Raw genomic sequence first — 18286 nt, forward strand, 5'->3', positions numbered from 1 at the left:
ATACACTAATACTCCATGCTGGTTTTCCCATTTGAAGAAATGAAGATATCTGCAAAAATCAAATCAGACGGTACCTACGTTTTTCTGCTTGTATGTATGGTTAGTGTATCACTATAGCTATACTACTCAGCCTAAGCACTGAAAATGCAGAACCAGGCACTTCCCCAATTGGTTTCTAAAAATAGGCATCACCATTTTTAACAGAAATTTTAGAAAAGGAGGTAGGGGGAGACGATTTGGTCTTACATGACAGAAAAGGAATTCTGCTCCCAGGATCGAGTTTCCGCAGGAACCAGGGAAGCAGTTGTAAGGCAGAGGATGAATATGGGCCCCAGATGAGCCCAGAACAATAGAAGGGCCAGCAATTACTCTGCTTTGAGTGTGGTGAGAGGGACGACTTTATTGCCTTACTCAAATATACTTGTACAAAGGTCTTCAGAGAAATGTTCACTTATATTTAATGTATGAGAATATAAATCCAAAAATTCTGCCTACTTAAGCACCATCACAACTGAGAGATTTCTGCTCTATATTTTAGGTTCTTATGCAAAAATGCAGTAATTTTGACAGTTAACTTGCTCATTGAAAGCTCAACTCTTTCATCTCTTTGATGCCAGCATCACACGTGACGATTGCTCCAGGCACTCCTGGCTGGTATGGCAGGCAGCTTCTTCACAGAGCTACCTGTCAATACCTGCTCTGAGCTGACAGTTTAAGCAATTCACAGCAGCTCACATTTCAGTTTCTTCTTTTTCTCAGGGGCAAGTCTTTTTTTTTTTTTTTTCTTAATACATTCTTCTTTTTCAAACTTGGGAAAAACAACTCCAGGCCTCTATAAAAGCAGGCAGACAAACGGGCATCAAGCATTTTACTGCATCGGTAAAGAGCACACCTCTCAGTAGCAAAGGGAGCTGGAATATAAAGCTACTCTTCTTTCTTCTTGAAAACACTTGATCGTGGAATTTAATACCACACATAGTTTAAAAATTCATTTTAAAATGAGCAACTGATACAGAACAGCAATTTCATACTTTTAACTTTGAGGACTACAGGCTACCATGAAAATCATTCCCTGCAAGTATTTTTGATCCTGCATTCTTCAGCCATATGATAAAATGAAGAAGTCAGATTTGAGTGGTTGTCTCTCACTGGCACACACTGCATTCAGGCAGATAAAAGGAACAAGAAATCAAACTGGAAGCCAAATTTAAAGAAAAACAATAACGACGAAGATACCACTTCTTGGGAGTGGTATTTTGTGGCTTTTCGTGGGAAAGCCATTCACAGGGAGTGACCACATTTCTGAAGAACTTCAGCTCACGTTTATTTTCATATAAATTTAACACATCAAACAAAAAGAACCCTCAGTCATCCTATTTCATAATTCCATTCTGCTTAGATGTTCAGAATCCTTTTTCACTACTTGTAAAAGAAAAACCGAATACAGACCTTTCAGCTTCACTCACGATACGTTGTTTGTGGTAACATCAGCACACAGACATTGATTATGGAATATTTCCCCAATCTACATTTAAATATTTACTGTTCTTAAGCTTCAAATTAAGTGGACATCTCACAGAATATCCTGGCTTTAAAAAGGCTCAGGAATTGCCTGACATGATACGCCATATAGAACATAATTTGAATAAAATGTTGCGGCCCTTCCCCCTTCTCTTCCCCAAAGACCTTCTAACTTTACTTAACTTATCCTAAAGCAGAATTGTAATTAAAAAAATATGAACTCCTTCAAATCTCATCTCCCCAAACCACAGGATAACTACAAGACCGTAAGAATGATATTAAAAGCTCTACACATTGAAATGTCTGTACAGCACAAAGTAGAATATTCCTTATTTTTACAAAATGTATTTTAACACTTTCAAATGTTTTTTAACGTTTTAATGTGAACTTCTCCAAGCCACGTGCTTTTCAGACTAAAGTAGCAGAGAATGTAGAATTGAAGTGTGTGCAGGAAAACTAAAAGCCCTGCCATGGCACAACCTTAGCCTATTTTCTCCCTTCGCCAAAAGCCATGTCTGCTGGTTTTGGCACTGAGAGGATTTCTATTGTAGTTTACTGACTCCTCATGTATCAGGAGCTGCAAAAAGCAGAACAAAGATAGGACTGGACTAAGAGTGCAGAGATGGGAGGTGCACATGTGCAAAAAAAAGCTGCTGGGTGAGTGCTCAGGGAAAAGGAGGTAAAGGGAAAATCTGGATGGACTTAAAAAACACCTTCTTTTCCAACTAACTTAAGACAACGTTGTAATGAGGAATTGATAAAACAGTTGCTTCAGGTAAAGTTTGTTCTTTTAAACTGGCTATATTGAATCTAGTTATTACAGCTATATAAAGCTGCTTTAATTACCTAAATGATTACTAAACAAATTACTCATAGAACACAACTATTTAAGCATTACAACTCTAAAACCATCAATAGCAGAACGATTACCTTTATCTTGAAAAAGAACCTTACAGTGAGGAGAACATGGAAGGCTGAGCAGGTGCTAAGGGTGCTGGTTTGGTGACACCTGTGAACCGCAGCTGCAGTCTCAGCACCCAAATGGAATCCTCTTGGACAGGCTTCAAGGGGGCCAAGGAGTGAGAAAGGACCAGGCTCTGAACTTTTACATCCTCCTCCTCTGAAGTTGTTCACTGCAAATTCATCCTCCCATGCTCTGTGGCATACCATACAAAATTCTGCTAAATTACTGCCAATCTCCCAACATTAGCCACTCTTTTCTCAGAATCTGGGAACAATGGCGAGGAGGAGGATTTGAGCCACTCTGGTCATGAATCAATACAAAACAGTGCTGTGAAATCTACCTATGCACGTAGAGTGAAACAAACCCATCAAAGAGGTGGAAAATAATTTCATCTCAGCAAGCATTAATTCTGAAACTCCACTGATGCTGCGCATGCTGACATCCTTAACTACTTTACTGCCCGGAAAGAAAGCCTCACAAAGCTCTGAATAACAACTCACTTCAGCACTATGGCAGTGCGGTCGCCCCTCCCCACCTCAGCCCTGCCGCCGTGGGCAGCAGCAACCTGGGGAGAGGAAGGCCAAGCTGCAGGCCCACACTGGGCATCCATGTTCCACACAACTGCTCATCCCAGATCCCACAGGACAGCTTAAAGCCATTTCAGTAGAGAACACGCATGAACCTTGGCAATCACTTTGTCTGCAGAGGGCAGTGTCTCATGTTTGCATTTTAAATGGCTGAAATCTTAAACCTAAATTATTTATTACCAGATTAAAATTTTTCTCTTCTACATGAAAGGAACATTTCTCAAGGGAAGAAGTGAACAAAAGCAGATGCTAAAAAACATGGGCTAAATTGTTGCACTGGGAGAGAATAGAAGGGACTAAGAAGGTATTTCTCTTCCCCACATGGAGTGTGTTCCCACATCAGCATACATGAGGGGCTGTGAACCCAGCTGGGGCTTCGGCTGTGCACAATAATTAACTCTATTATTTTGCATAAAAGACATTAAAACAAGAATCCTCTTACAATGTCTTACTGCAAGGAAGCACTAAAAGACTTTGCAGTCTTGGCTCAAATATCTGCCCAAAGCTTAGAGGGCATCTTACACTTACAGCCTGCAAATCAGGCAATAAATATACAATTCAAAACTGTGCTAGGAAGCACAGGCACATAGTAGTGGTACTGAAACGATCACGACACAGCTACAGGCTGTGCTGGCTCACCTACAGCTCTGATACCTGTAACTAGATGCTATGCAACTTGAAACGCAGAAGACAATTGCAGGATTTCCATTTGTTCTGCATTGCTATAATTAGAGTTCCGGCTCACGGCTTACACTAAGAACAGCAGCAAGGACTGGGAGGTGGAAGAGACTGAAATCAGGTGGGGCAGAATGGGAGAAAGTCTAGAGAAAGCTTACTGTTTCTGGAGAAAAATACGTGTGTTCTGACATGACTTACACTGTACACCTGCTTACACATGGTCATAATGGTTAGAGACTGCGTCTGTGTGAAATGCAGCTTTTATCACACCGCAGCATTATAACTCCACTTCCTCTACCCAGCAGCGAATTACTACATTCACCACAAGAAAGGGTACCTAAGTGCAGCAACTGATACGTTATACAATAGCTAATAACATGCAACTACTAAAAATAGCCATTTCCTTTTCTTTCTTCTGTATTTTTCAGCAAGACATTTTTGCCATGTCTTGAACACTGGCTGCCCTGTGCTGATTGTTATGGCCAGAACTAGTGGCAGGTGCAGAGCTCCCAACACTTCTCCCTTACCCCGTGCCACCCATGTTTAGACCCTACAGCTTCAGCCTGTAAAACTACAGCTACCTTCTTCGTATGAATACACAGGAAGGCCAAGGAGCAGAATGCCAACAAGCAGATGAGAAAATGTAAAAAGACTGTGACACTGATAAGTCACACTAGAATTTACAGTGCATCTAAATAAGCTTCTAAGGGAACACATCTGGAGTACTTCTGCAGACAAGCGTCTCATGCACTTAAAAAGATTCCCTCCTTTGATTGAGTCTACTTCAATTAGAGAGACCTATGTTTTATTAACACATCTTAAGATTTTCTACTTCTCTGCTTAAAGACAATAGAATGGGGGGAGGAGGGAAGGTCGATATAATTGACACTGGGGTCACTAACTTTCTTGATTGTGGCTCCAAACACCAAGCCTTTATAAACGAGAGAAAAACAACCATCCCAACCCCAAAGTGTTCCCTCCTGTCACCTACCTTACTTTTTCTAAGTGCAACTTACACACATTTAGTGGAGTTACAGTCAAAGAGGATTTCAAGGAAGAGAAAAAATAATCAGCAGCTGACAGAAGAATGACATTTTTCTAATGCATGGTTGATTTCCAGGAAGAGACTGTTCAGGGAAAATGTTTAAGTACAGACATATTTGTGTCTAACTCCAAACCATTTTAGTTTTCTGCACATCCAACATTACACCATAGATGTTAGGAACGCATGTGAAACAACTCAGATTTTAGATCATACACTATTTAAATAAGGATACTAGAACCTTATTTGCCCTGTAATCCATGTATGTATAAAACCAGCAAGTGCTTGTATAGATTTGGATAATTACAGAGTTCTGTTTCAAAAAAAAAACAAAGTTTCATACAATATAAACATAGTAATTGTCACTTTATCTCACAATCTACACTGTGATTTTCATTACATACAACAAAGGAACTACTCATGAGAACCAAACGAAGAGGGTAAACTGCACCCCTCATAATAACAGTCACAACCCTGTTCATTATTGTTTGTTTTTAAAGGTATTTGTTGAATTATTACAAACAACTCTTGCAGTCTGATGAAAGAATAAAAACTGGGTGCAGCATAAATCTTTCATTTGTCTTGAGGGAAATCAGTTTCATACTCTTTACCAACACACGACTTCATCAGAAAACCAGAGCGCACAGGTCTGGGGTAATTAGCAGGACCTTCTTAAACAGCCCAGAAAAAAGCTCTGAGGGAAACAAACATGTTTCACATCATTAGGAGCTGAAATGGAAGTACAGTACCAGCCCCTGCTCACAACCGCAGAAATCCTACCTATTTTTAGTTCACAATTCCAATAAGAAAACAGCTGGGAGTCTAATAAAAATATCTTGGTGACAAATTTAATGGACTGAATGCTAAAGTTACTATTTTAAAATAAAGTTCCTAATTATCTTTCAAAACAAGAAGCAATTAAGCAGTGGTGGAGCTACAGCTTCACAAGAATCTGGTAAGGCTTGGCTCCAATCAGACTGAAACTGGGAAATGGTTCAACACCTTTCTGATCCTATGAACTGGTTGAGGGCCAGGATTCTATTTTTAGGGAGGATTTTTATATATTTATTTACTTATTTTAATGAAAGCTATTCTGCTCTGACCCATCCAGCCCTGCTGTGCCCTGTTCTTCCCTGCCTGTCCCCAGTCACCCTCCCTACAGGCAAGGGACGCTCCTCGCAGCCGCACTTAGCATCCCACACCGAACAGGAGAAAGCTGGGAGGAAAACACAGCTCATGGTACCTGAAGAGAGCCTGGGGAACTGAGAGATGCTCTTTGCTAACAAACTGAATGGATCCTAGAGTAGCTCAGCTCCATGGAACACAGGCGGACAGCGAAGCACTCTAGAGGCAATGGCCAAGGGTCAAGGATCTCGCCTAGGAAAGCCCTCTGAGAGGGAATCCACAACATTGAGCATATGGATATTTGTAAATTTGCGGAATGATTCACATAAATCACAATAAAATCAGTTACAACCTGACACGTTCTTCTCTCATCTGACATGTTTTTCTCCAAAACTCTCTAACAGGTCTCTAAACAGCACATTTTAAATACTGGATCTCTTCATAAAACACTGTGATAACAACAAACACATTGTACCTGTAATCTCATGTAAGACACAAGACCACCCCCCGCTCCATCCATAAAGCACATCTTAGTTTCAAAGCAAACTCTCCATTTAGCAGGATCCTGGTGTTGGCCCATCTGCTGAACATATCATCCACGCTGCTAAGACAGGAAGAAAGAACCTCCAGGTTTGTCCTCTCACACGTTCAGCAAAATCATTTGAACGTATCAAAGACTCTTGATGATACCACAACACTTCATCATTATCATAACAGCCTGAACAATAACATCCCTCACTCATTTGATTTCATTTAATACTTCACACTCTCCAAAATCATCCAAGGATTCACTGATGGAGCTTCTATATTCTTCCTCAAGAAGAAAAGCTGCACCAATTAACAAATGGGGAAATTAAGCTGCATCAAGTCTGCTCTCCGGTAACAGAGCACATGGATGCTAAAGCTTCTCAGCTTGGAGGAAGAGGTGAGTGGTGAAATGCTCCAGTAGCTGTGGTGGGCAGAGGCCATTAAGGGCAAAGCCAGGAAAAGAGCTGAGACTTAACACCTTAACTGCAACACCTGCTCTTCACAGTGCACATTGTGACAGGCAGAGCAAATGAAAAGATCACGATACAACAACAGTCAGCAGACTCAACAGGATAAAGCTCAGCTCACTGTTGAGGCTCTGTGTGAGGAACAAATACCAAAGATAAACATCCAAGCTCTTTACAAAGACAAGAGTTCATCTCCCAGACGTGAGGCTTACAAGGAGCCTAACTCTTTCTGACAGTCACTGATCTCAGAACATAAATAAGCATAACTCAGCTGAGATGCCTTAATAGCAGATGTGGTGGACAGTGCAATCCAGACATGCTCTTTAGCAACTTTTCGAGCATCACCTGCATTGGCAATATATTAACAAAGCAGTGAACACTATTCACATGTAAATCTCTATTTTCATTTATTTATAAAAATTGCACGGGTCTAAGCAGGTTTTGTTGTTTTTATTAGAAAGACACAAATGTCTCCCTCAGGCCCACACAAAGCCATACTCCCTCCTGCCCCAGCTGCAGCCCTGCTGCTTGTTGTACTGGAGCTATAGTTTATGAACATACTTCGGGGAAAGGGGAGCCCTGCAGAGATCCAAGGCACTTAACAGCCTTGACTGAAAATTTACTGGGCAGCCAATATGTTTCAAGTGTAAATTACTGTCCAGATACTGAAAACCCCTCACTTGCATAATGAGTGCACTGTAATTTAGCCTCATCTGCAGATACCCTTCTTCGTTGATGTATTACAACACAAATATCATTGTTAACTATATTTAAGTATAACTGACTTTAACGTGTTTCAGTTCAGTGTATAGCATGTAGCAGGGTAATCAGTTCAAAAGCAGTATTTTAAATCTCAAAACCTATCAGTGAGAGGCTGCCTACAAAATTGCTCTTAGTCACACTTGAAATCAGTCAGCGATTTCTTGGAGTTCATTTGGGACTCAGACACATACTGTAAGAAATACTTCATAAGATTTAAAAGAAATTTGATTTAGTTTGCAGCACAGGCAGTGCAATAATCAGCACTATAACAAATAACACTGAGGCTTTTAAAATTCAGTTTCAGTTTGATAAACTCATTCACCTAACACGAGCTTAATTCACGTTTCAGTCTCTGACAGCCCCTTTTGCAGTAAAGGCTTTACAACCCCATTCTCTGCATGCAAGCACACGGCCTCAATAAACTTCTCAGCCCACTGCTACATTTCTACCCAATGCAACGCAGGCACCGTTGTCTGGGGTCTAGCAAAGATAATAAATTCAGCAACACCTGCAAATGCAGGCAGGCACTCAGACAAAAGAAGTTTAAATTAAAAACCTCAGTGAAGGAACAGCTTCAGCATGTTATGAGAACTGCTGTGCATGATGAGAGGGAAGCAGAGACCGTGTCAGTCAGCAGCACCGAGCCCCCCTCACTGGTGCCACAGGGATGTATCTGCAGTGTTTCAGCCCACGGAATAATGGACAATCAAACCTGGTAGTGCTTTCACAATGGACCAACCGATGTACTGGCCTAATTTCAAACTCGTAGCACAAATTCTCTCCTGCCTCCAATCTCTAGGAACACTGTTGCTTTTAATTTCTTTTTTATCTCAGCAAGTCTTAAATCAGGTCTTGCAGTATCTTTTTAGGTCAATCTAATAGCAATATTCTCTTCTGACCTTGAAGTATTCCTTTTCTGCAGCAACACAGCCCAAGCTCCTGCCACTCCAGCCTGCTGCAGCCACCCCTTCACTGCCTGGCAGCCACAGCCCTGAAAGAGTTTCCTTCCAGGCCCCTGCTCTGCACAAAGGTGGGCAGTGGAAGCATGGGGTGAGGGGGTCCTCAAGAAGTAATACTAACAGTTTTAGAACTCACTTGGAGTGACTGCTGCGGTTTTTCACCACTACAATCCTGTATGACTCCCGACAGAATAAAGGTGGCAATTCAAGATGGTGCTTGCTCTGTTTTTTAATATAGCTACTCCAATTTTATAGTAAAACAACCACATTTTCAAAGTTACAGATTAAAACTTCAGGAGATACAAAAATCACAACTGCCTTACAGAGTTCACAGATTTGTAACTCTTCCTCTCATCATGACTTCTTACCCTAAGTAATTCATCCTAGCATCAACACTGACTACTATACCCCTCATGTTTGCTTCCAAAAAGCCCTAGGTTTTGTTTTCTTTGCTTAGACTTTGCTTTCAACCTATGATCATAGAGGACATTTACTATATTGCTGACAACTTTTACTCAAATACAATATTAAAATTCATGCTGAAGAAGTTTTAGAAATACACCAAAGCGAATGCATGCCCCATCTGAGTAAACACTGTCACTGAAACACAGAAACAGCCGTTGTATGGGCAAGGGCTCCATTTGCAGGTGAAAGACAATGCAGAACACAGTGGAAATGGAAGCCCATTTCTCAAATCAGATACCTAAGAACAGGTAAAGTATGATTAATCCTCAACTCTTGCAGGCATTAGCAAGAGATACATTTAAAGAACAAAGCAGGACTATCTGGATGCAGGACTGGGTCAAGAAAGTGTGGACAAGTTCCGGGCTGGCTGTCCCATGCTGGACCTGGGTCAGGCATTGCCATCCTTCAGCTGAAGGCTAAACCTAAAACCTGCAAGACTTGGAAAGGAAGCTGTTATCTTCAGAAAGGGACCAGAAAGGGATCAATGCACCAATAGAGGTGTAGGACCATAGAGAAACAGAAGTGGCAGATGCATGAATGGGCTGGGTGCGAGGGGCTAAAAGCGGTGGAGTGAAAACAGAGGCAGAAATCAGACTCCTGGAGCAGAGTTAAACACGTTCAGAGTAATTCAGAACAATGCGGTGGGCTTCACACACACCTCAAAAGCCCGTGATGTGACTTCTTAAATCACTCACATTTGGGGCTTTTAAAGCTCTTTCTGCCATTATAGATCATTAATTTCAACATTTGCATTATTTGTGTTCCTAATTTTAAAGACTCAATCAAGCTACTCCACAACACCTTTTCTTTTATCTGGCTTCATGCTGTGAGATAATTTGTTTCTGAGACAGAGAAGTTTATTCGGGGTTGAGTGTAGGTTGAAATTGTGAATTTATGATTAGCTGTGACAACAGTGGGAATGTGTTGGATTCATAATCCATTTATTGGCTAAATTTAGGTAATCCTGTCTTCAGTGCACTTGCCAGCGGACACATTCCTGCTACAAACAGTCAGCAAGAATGGGCAGATGCTTGGAGTAGTTAGGTATAAATCAACTTAAATATTCAGACTCCTTTTCTTGGTACTGACTTTGCTAAAGCCACACAAACTCAGCAGTTACTGTGCTTCCCATCATCTTCAGCAATCACTTTCTGCACACAATATCCCAGTGGACTGTGGAGAAAGTATAACCTCGGCTGTATTTTCTTCTACCTGAGTTTAACCTTGTTTAGAACAGGGATCCTACTTCAATAACCAGTCAGTGGCTCTGGAACAGTGGGTTTTACAAGTAAGAGTAAGAATGAGGAATTAGGGTCTATTTGTTGGCTTGCAAAAGAATTCACGTAGTAGGAGGCAAGCTCATCAGCTTTAGACCAGCAAGAGAAGACATGGATATTATTCTTCATGAAAAAAATCTTTAAAAGTCTAACTGTTAATGTCCATAGGAAGCTCACATGTGCCAGAAATACAGGCCAGGGAAATCACTGTCCTGTTGAACAGAAGTACTCAGACACAGCCCTCAGAGCTGGAGAAGATGAGGAGAATGGCTCTGATGAAAAACACTGAGTGGAAAGAAAGTAAAAAGTAAGTAATAAAAAGGAATAAGAACCCAGACTAACAGTACCACAGATAAATCAGTCACTATTTAAAAAGGTGAGACTTTCAGCAAACACATTTTACTGAACGTTCTCTGAAAGGAACTTTGTTGTGAAATGAAATCAACGTGGAAGAAAATCATTAAGTACTCAGATCGGGACTCTTAATTGCTCTTACAAGTCAGCAAATCCAGAAGCAAAACACACCATAAATCTTAATAAAAACATAAAAAATTTACAACCCCTATCAAATCGGATATTAAGAAAACAGGACGTCCACATCTGCTGATCCTTCAGGAGCGCTGCACAGCAGTCAGCTAATCGCTGCACTCTCCCCCTTTCTTTGATAAGTATTTTAAAAACAAACATCTTAAAAAATACTTCTCATAAAGCTCTTCTGGAGCAGCCTGGCACAGTTTCAAGCTATCAGAGCGGCTCTGCTGGTGCTGAAGTTCAAGAAATACAACTCCCTGCACTTCTACCAGCAGCCTGCCCACGTTTCCTCTGTCCATGAAATGGCAGACGGCAGGAGAAAGCACGGCGAGGCTTTCCAGCAGGAAATAGCGTGAGAATAGGCTCCCAACTGCTACTTCCAGCCCTTCCTGATAGTGCAGGGTGTGAAATGGGTTGCAAATGCTGTCTCTCACATTATTTCCTTTTCCACTCCGGCCAAAACCAGGAAGCTGGGAGATACGAAGTGAAAGCAGTGTAAAACAGAGCAAAAAATCAAACTGAGGACCAATGAACCACGCTAAGCCAAGGCGAGATAAAGCAAAAAATCAAGTATTTGTGGGTACAGCCTAATAGCAGGAAGACTAGAAAGGAGCCCTTGGAGGCTTTATGTATCCAAGCCTTGCTTGCGATTCGCTGCAAACAGTGCTAATCAAAAGGCATCAAAGCAGTCTTCTTCAGGACATCCACAGACGCTGCACCAGGCCCCACAGAACTGTGCTGGCATCCTTCAAGCCCCCATACCACCAACAGCTCATTGGTATGGGAGAGATCCTGCTCTGGGAGAGATTCCAACTGTAGCTTTTGCGGAGTATTTGCGAGGCTTTAAGAACAAAGATCCTCAAATGAAAACTGAGGTTGAAATATAGCAAAGACAGCACTTCAAAATGTTCATGTTTGTTTATACTTGACAGAAGGCATAGATCTGACAAGCAGGTTTTGGCACACTGCAGTGGAAATGACTCTTAGATTCTTAATATTAAGTAATATACTCTGAATAAAATGAAATCCTGCACCTGCAGAAAAGAAATATGAAGGACAATTCATCACTTATTACCATTTGGAGTTTTCTGCATTCCAGACACTTCTGTGTTCTTCTGTTTATTATTAGTCAAGAGGAGTATCACATGGCAGCTTCAGTAAAAACATTTGTTCTCTTCTATACACATCTCCAAAACATGCAAGAGCAACAAATCTGGTCTCCTCTTAGATGTTGCTCCCTCCTCACAGTTAATATATATTCCCCCAGAGAGAAACTGGTGACAGCCTCCAAGAGCACACTGCTTTAGAAGCAGAATTGAAACTAATTACTTTGTAAGTTGAGCTAAGAAAAGGAAAACAGCCTCCTTTCCTTTCTCTCAAGACTGTACAATATGCCCAGGCAGGAAGTACAGTAAAGCTCATGACAAGCAGAGGCAGCTCTTCTTCAAAACGAATGAAGTTCCTCAGGAGTGACGTTTTCACTAAGCCAGTAAACTTGAGGATAAAGGGTGGGATACCAGAAGGGCTCTCCAACAGATGGGGCTACTGCTCAGGTCTCCCAGCTTTACACCCGTGATGGTCACAGCTGCAGTCAAGCAGCCAGGCTGGTATCGGTGGCTTCCTACAGTTTTCAGTGTGAGCCACTTCAGGTAGGACCTTGAGAGAGTAACAGAAGGTGCAGACAATGCTACTGCTGACTTCTTGTGGGGAAACACTGAAAAGCTGTAGCAAGGCATCATGAAGAACTGTAGTTACTGCTGAGGAACAGGTAAAAAATACCACTGCTAAACTCTTAATAACTATATCAGTATTACGGAGTTAGAACACATTATGTTGGGAATTATCTTCATTTCTACTTCTCTGCTGAAGGACAAGCAGCCAGAAGTGACATTTTTCCCCTGCTTTCATTTAAGAGAATTCCTGACTTAATCAACTTGTTCCCTCTGTTAAATGACTCTACAACAAGACAGGCTTTGCACTAAGAAATCACACTTCAAAATTAAATAAAAGAAATAAATGGATAAAATTACAAAGAGCAATAAAAAGAAACATTGTTTAGAGCTTTAAAATGGTTCTCCAGACTAAGAGTCCTTTAACATTTAACTAATCAACTTGTAATAGCAAGAAAGGATTTTCTGGAAGCTGACTGATTTTGAAAGAGAAAAGATATTTTTCGGTTTCCATGCTTTGCTTGTTTTAAATAAGCACCTTCATAAGTGGAAAATGCTGAGGACAAAGGACTCTGAAGGAGGTGACAAACTCCAACACTCCACTTTCTCTCTTACCTCCTATTAGCTCTAATGAAGGCAGTTTGCACATTCAAATTAAAAGCCTGCACTCGATAAATCTCAGCAACATTTCCTATTTTGCCTCTGCTGCATTTTCTAGACTGCACTCCCCAGGTTCATTTCAAAGTATCAATCACACCGGATTTTACTGGAAGCAATTTTTGTCAGGTCTCTTGAAAATTTAATGGGATAAAAACAAGCACAGAGTTTTAAAGCATTTTACCTCCAAGCAAACATTTTGCCATTACAACATTGTTCATAACAGAACATGCCAAATAAGAACACCACCAGTGCAAGACCAAAAGTGCCAGAATGGACACAAACTACCAACAAAAACAAAAAGAAAGGTCCTTCTGCTTCCTTCCAAGGAAGTAATGCCATACAGTTTACAACCAAACTGAATAAATACTAGGATTGTGACAGTTATTTAGAAGATGATAGCAATGGTATCTTAGGGAAAAAAACCTGTCAGCAATGTACAGCATTTAATTTTGGTTCTATGGACCACGATGTAACATCCAATGTTCCACTAGATGGAGCAGGATGGTAAAACCATCCTAAAGGCCATTCCTCTCACTGACCCATGAAAGAGTCAGTGTCCAGCAATCAAAAATGGCAGCACATTCAGCTTTCTTCAGTACATTCAGGGAAGACCAAAATTTGATCTTCTAAAAATAGAGCAGCACAACAAAACCTTGGTGCTTAGCAATACTTCTCTTCCAGTGCCAGAAGATGACTGTGAAAAAAATACTAGCCAGAAACACTAAGAGATAACCAAACACTGACAGAAACAAAGCGATCTGTTTCCTTTTTCTGTCAGCTTTACACTATAAAGACAAAATTTAGTGGATAGTTGACAGAAAACAAAGATCTTGTAATATTTTTTCATTTAGTAGCAAATGAGCTTGCAAGGAGATCCATGCCAAATGATCAAACATTAGTCACCTAATGGAAAAGACATTGCTACACATCAAACAAATTCACACTAGAAACAATGGCAAAACTTCAAAGGGCTTTTGAAAGACCTGGAGCTGAGCAAGTCATAGAAAAATTATCTTCCTGGTATCTTCAAACAGAGCTAATTGTTGATTTACCTCTAAGGCTACCTACCCAAACAAAAAATGAACCTTACAAATTTTATTTCACCAAATGTTCTTTATGAGAGTCAGTAGCAGACAAACCACAGTCCTCCTTCATCATAAGAAATGAGGAAGCTTCTATTTCCTTGACCATTACAACTTATTTCCATATCTCCAAAAGAAACAGAGAGTAAGCTAATAGAGAACAGTCTTAACAATTTATTTTCTAAATTTAACTCCTGCAATTCTTGAGTTACATCATGAAAATATCAGGAATTGTCACAATTACCACAAACATATTGCAATTAAAAAATAAATCTGAACCATACTGTACTGCTGTATGTAGTAAATAATGACAAACGTAGCAGTCTCTCTCAGGACAATATTAATTACCACAGAGGTGGAAATAACAGAAAGGAATAGATCATTCTCAGATATGTGCACTAAGGTACATGAGGAGAAGTCTTGGTGACTGATCACAGGCCGTTGCCTATGAATGTTGCTGCCATTTTTGTTTTCAGATAAAGATACTGCATCAAAAGCAAAAGCTACATTGTACTTCCCAAGTCATTAAAATTTGCTGTAGGATCTAAAGTTGACTATTACGTGGTGTAAATGGGAAATCTGGTGCCAGCCTATGTCAAAGTACTGGCAAGGTTTTCAATGCAGACATTACTGTTGAACTGAACACCAGCTAGATAGATCTCTGGAAATGGAAATAGATTCCTGAACGGCTGATTAGCAGGAATTCACTGCATGGCACCCAATCCTTATTTTCCAAAGTATGAAAAAGTAAGCATCAGGTAACCCAAAGGACTTTAAAACAAATTGTATCTCACAGTCAGTATATAGCAGAACAGAACAATACTTACTACTGTGCACAATCAATCAGCTGATATTCATTAGATCTCTCATAGCAGGCTTTCACACCATCGTCTTGCCAAAGTGTTTTTGTGTGTTCATAAAACTCCTGAAGGAGAAAAAATATTGTCAGAAAAAAAAAGGTTATACGTGAGGAGAATCAGCAATGGTAACATATCTTTACCACTTAAAAATGGGAACTGATAGCATTCTAACACACACAAAAAAACATTAAACAACTTGTAGATGACTGCAAGTTCCGTTGGCTTTCTTAGCTTCTTAGATTTAAAAAACTGCCTATCAGTCATTCTGACTAAGTCTAACTGTATTTTGAATCCTAGGAAGAAGGGTTAGCTTTTTATTAATGACAACTGTTGGCATTTTTAGTAATCCATATCATTTGTTAACAGTTGCTCTTTAGCTCCTGGCTCCACTGGATATTGCATTTCTTTGGCTGTCAACACTGCTTTCTTCTGCAGTGAAACGCTGTGTCTCAGTAATTCTAAAATAAGTGCAGAAAATGATTGTTAGGTTTTACACTATTTTCTGTTTTCCAAGTTAGTGGGGCTCTCTGGGGACCACACAGACACTTGAGTGGCACTGCTTCTATCAGAAGATTTGTCCTTCGCAGAAAAAAACTGCAGGAAAAAAACATTGATACAAAGCTGCATTTTGATGGCACTAACCTTACAAATTATAAACTTAAAATTAAAAACAAACTATAAATTTGATCATACTTTCTCTGCTACTGAATGCACACAAACAATAGTAAATGCACTCTATTATTAAAAAATAATCTCCCCAGTAATCTTTTCTTCAGTTTCTTTAAAGGACAGGAGAAAATTCATATATAGAATTAACGGAATCTTTTTGGTTTGTTCCATGCTTTTATGAACTGCTCAAGAACAAAAGGATCAGCTAAATTTCTTTCATATGTGCATAAATTTTTACTTGATTTCAAGTATCAAGAGACTGTAAAAATATGTGCTGTTAAAGGAATTAAAAGCGAAATCGAAATATTAATTCCTGTCCTCAGTTCTCCCACTTCGAAAATTACATTTATTGGATGCTTTGAAAGTTTCCTATTTTTCGGTAGTTTGGGAGGCCTTCAATCTTTGGCTGTATCACAGTATAATGAGGGAAATACCTTTCCTAAGCAAAAATCAGTAGGAAGAGAAAGTAAGGGAGAGGGAATTGTTTGGAATCTCACATATTTAAACCGAAGCCAATTTGAGCCCATCTGTATTTCAGGCTCGTTCTTACACACCCTTTACCAACGGCCAAGATCAGCAATCACTCTGAGCATTACTGCTGAGGTTGACATCAGAAAACAGGCACAAACGCAACACAAAAACGTTCAGATCTTGTATCAGAGAGCTGAAATATCTGACAACCGCTCAACTTTAATGACCCAACAATCTGTAGGATACTCAGCCCTTGAACTGCCACAAAAGTGAGGCTCGGAAGTCCTTATTTTCTTCTGTTTTTCACTACAGCTACGATATTCCAGAAGAGAGCTAGAATAAAGCAATTATTCCAAACAGCTTATCAACTCTGTCATAACTCATGAAAAAAAATATTTGGAGTAGTTTCTGCAATCAGACTCTTAAGCGGGATGAAAAGTAAATCCAGTTCCTGGTCCTACCATAAACACGTTGATAATAAAAAGTCTGGGATTTAGTTCAACAGAACTGTTATACAGTTCCACAAGGTCCTCCTTGTGCTGTAAGGACAGTTTTGAACTTCCCAAAAGAACGTGGATTACAATAATCAGTGTTTCTGCTTTGTTAGGCCACATCAGTAATAAAATCCTCAGTACTGCCTTTATGTCTGTCCTGCTAATCTGAGCTACAACCAGCAGCACTCAGGCAGTCCTCTGAATATGGCTGTTAACTGTCCACGTGGGCTGGGAAAAGAATTCAAGTCCACATTCTTTGAACTTAATATTGGCATTTCAAAACGAAGATCTACAGAACGTAACGGGCAACAGATTATAACAACAAGCAGTACTGTTATTATTTTATTTCTAACTGAAGTACATGATTTGTGACAGCCAAGTAAGAGATGCCTTGTTAAGCAACCTTTTGTCTTTAGGCCTCACCGAAAATATCTTCACATAATTAGGGACTGCTGCTGACCTAACTTACACAGCTGCAGACGAGAAAACTCACCAATGAAAAGCTGGAACCAGACATACAGAGTTCAACTACGTACTTGTTATATAAAAGTTCTTGCTTTACACTTTTTATACTAGAATGAGTGATTTTGGAATCAGGACGCACTACCTAGTCACAAAAAACAAAACAAAAAACCCAACCAAACAAAAGAGACCCAAACCAGATTCCCTGCCCCCCTCCTTCACTCCTCCCTACAAAAAAAAAAGTACACCTACACTAACCACAATTCTGAAATAATATTTAAGAAAAAGAATAACATAAGAAACCCTCAACATCCCATCTGAGTCATGGAATGTTGCCTAGGGGTACTCTCAGGGAAGATGAGCAAAACCACAAGATTTGTTAAGTATTTAGGTGGAAAAAGGCCTTCAGAGGCCACCAGAAAAATCAAGTGAGTAACAAGGTTTTGGGTGTTTTTTTTTTTTGAGTTAAGGAGGTCTAATTTGTATGAGTTCTCTAAAAATAATGAGTTAGGAAACAAATTAACCAAAAATTGCAGGCAAATTTCCTGAAAAGAAAGAACCAGAAAACTAGTCCTTACATGTCTGCTTCTTGTTTCCTCAACACTGATTCATTTGCTGGCACGTTCTAATACAGACTCTACAGCAACATCAACACAGGTTTCTTTTGCACTAATAATGGAACTCCTAATAAAACAGCTAAAATAAACAAGGAATACTAAATAGCATTTTGGTTTGAGACAATATTCCACAATAAATGGGATTTAAACATTAGGTTGAAAACAATCCACAGTCTTTGACAAGTATGGTCCTATTATCCATTCTTGCCCTGCATGTATTTAAAACAACAACAAAAAAACACATTCAAGTTACGTTATTTACCATTTAAAAAATGCTGTAGTTACATAATACACACCCAAGATCCTGTTTAAACTATAGCTGAAGCTGTGTAAAGCAACAGAGTCAATACCAGCAACGGCAGACAGCATGGCATCACATGGCATCACTAACCAAA

At 39.9% G+C, this 18286-nt stretch overlaps 1 protein-coding gene across 1 annotated transcript in view; it reads right to left on the reverse strand.

The window, feature by feature from the left end:
- Window positions 1–18286, reverse strand: part of GNAS (GNAS complex locus) — a 46527-nt gene that overhangs the window by 17702 nt on the left and 10539 nt on the right. The window contains exon 3 of the mRNA XM_010722557.3: window positions 15146–15243. Coding sequence (XP_010720859.2) covers window positions 15146–15243 — 98 coding nt within the window. The remainder of the gene's footprint in view (window positions 1–15145; window positions 15244–18286) is intronic.

The sequence above is a fragment of the Meleagris gallopavo genome, chromosome 22 (assembly GCF_000146605.3).
Source record: "Meleagris gallopavo isolate NT-WF06-2002-E0010 breed Aviagen turkey brand Nicholas breeding stock chromosome 22, Turkey_5.1, whole genome shotgun sequence".
Lineage (NCBI taxonomy): Eukaryota > Metazoa > Chordata > Aves > Galliformes > Phasianidae > Meleagris > Meleagris gallopavo.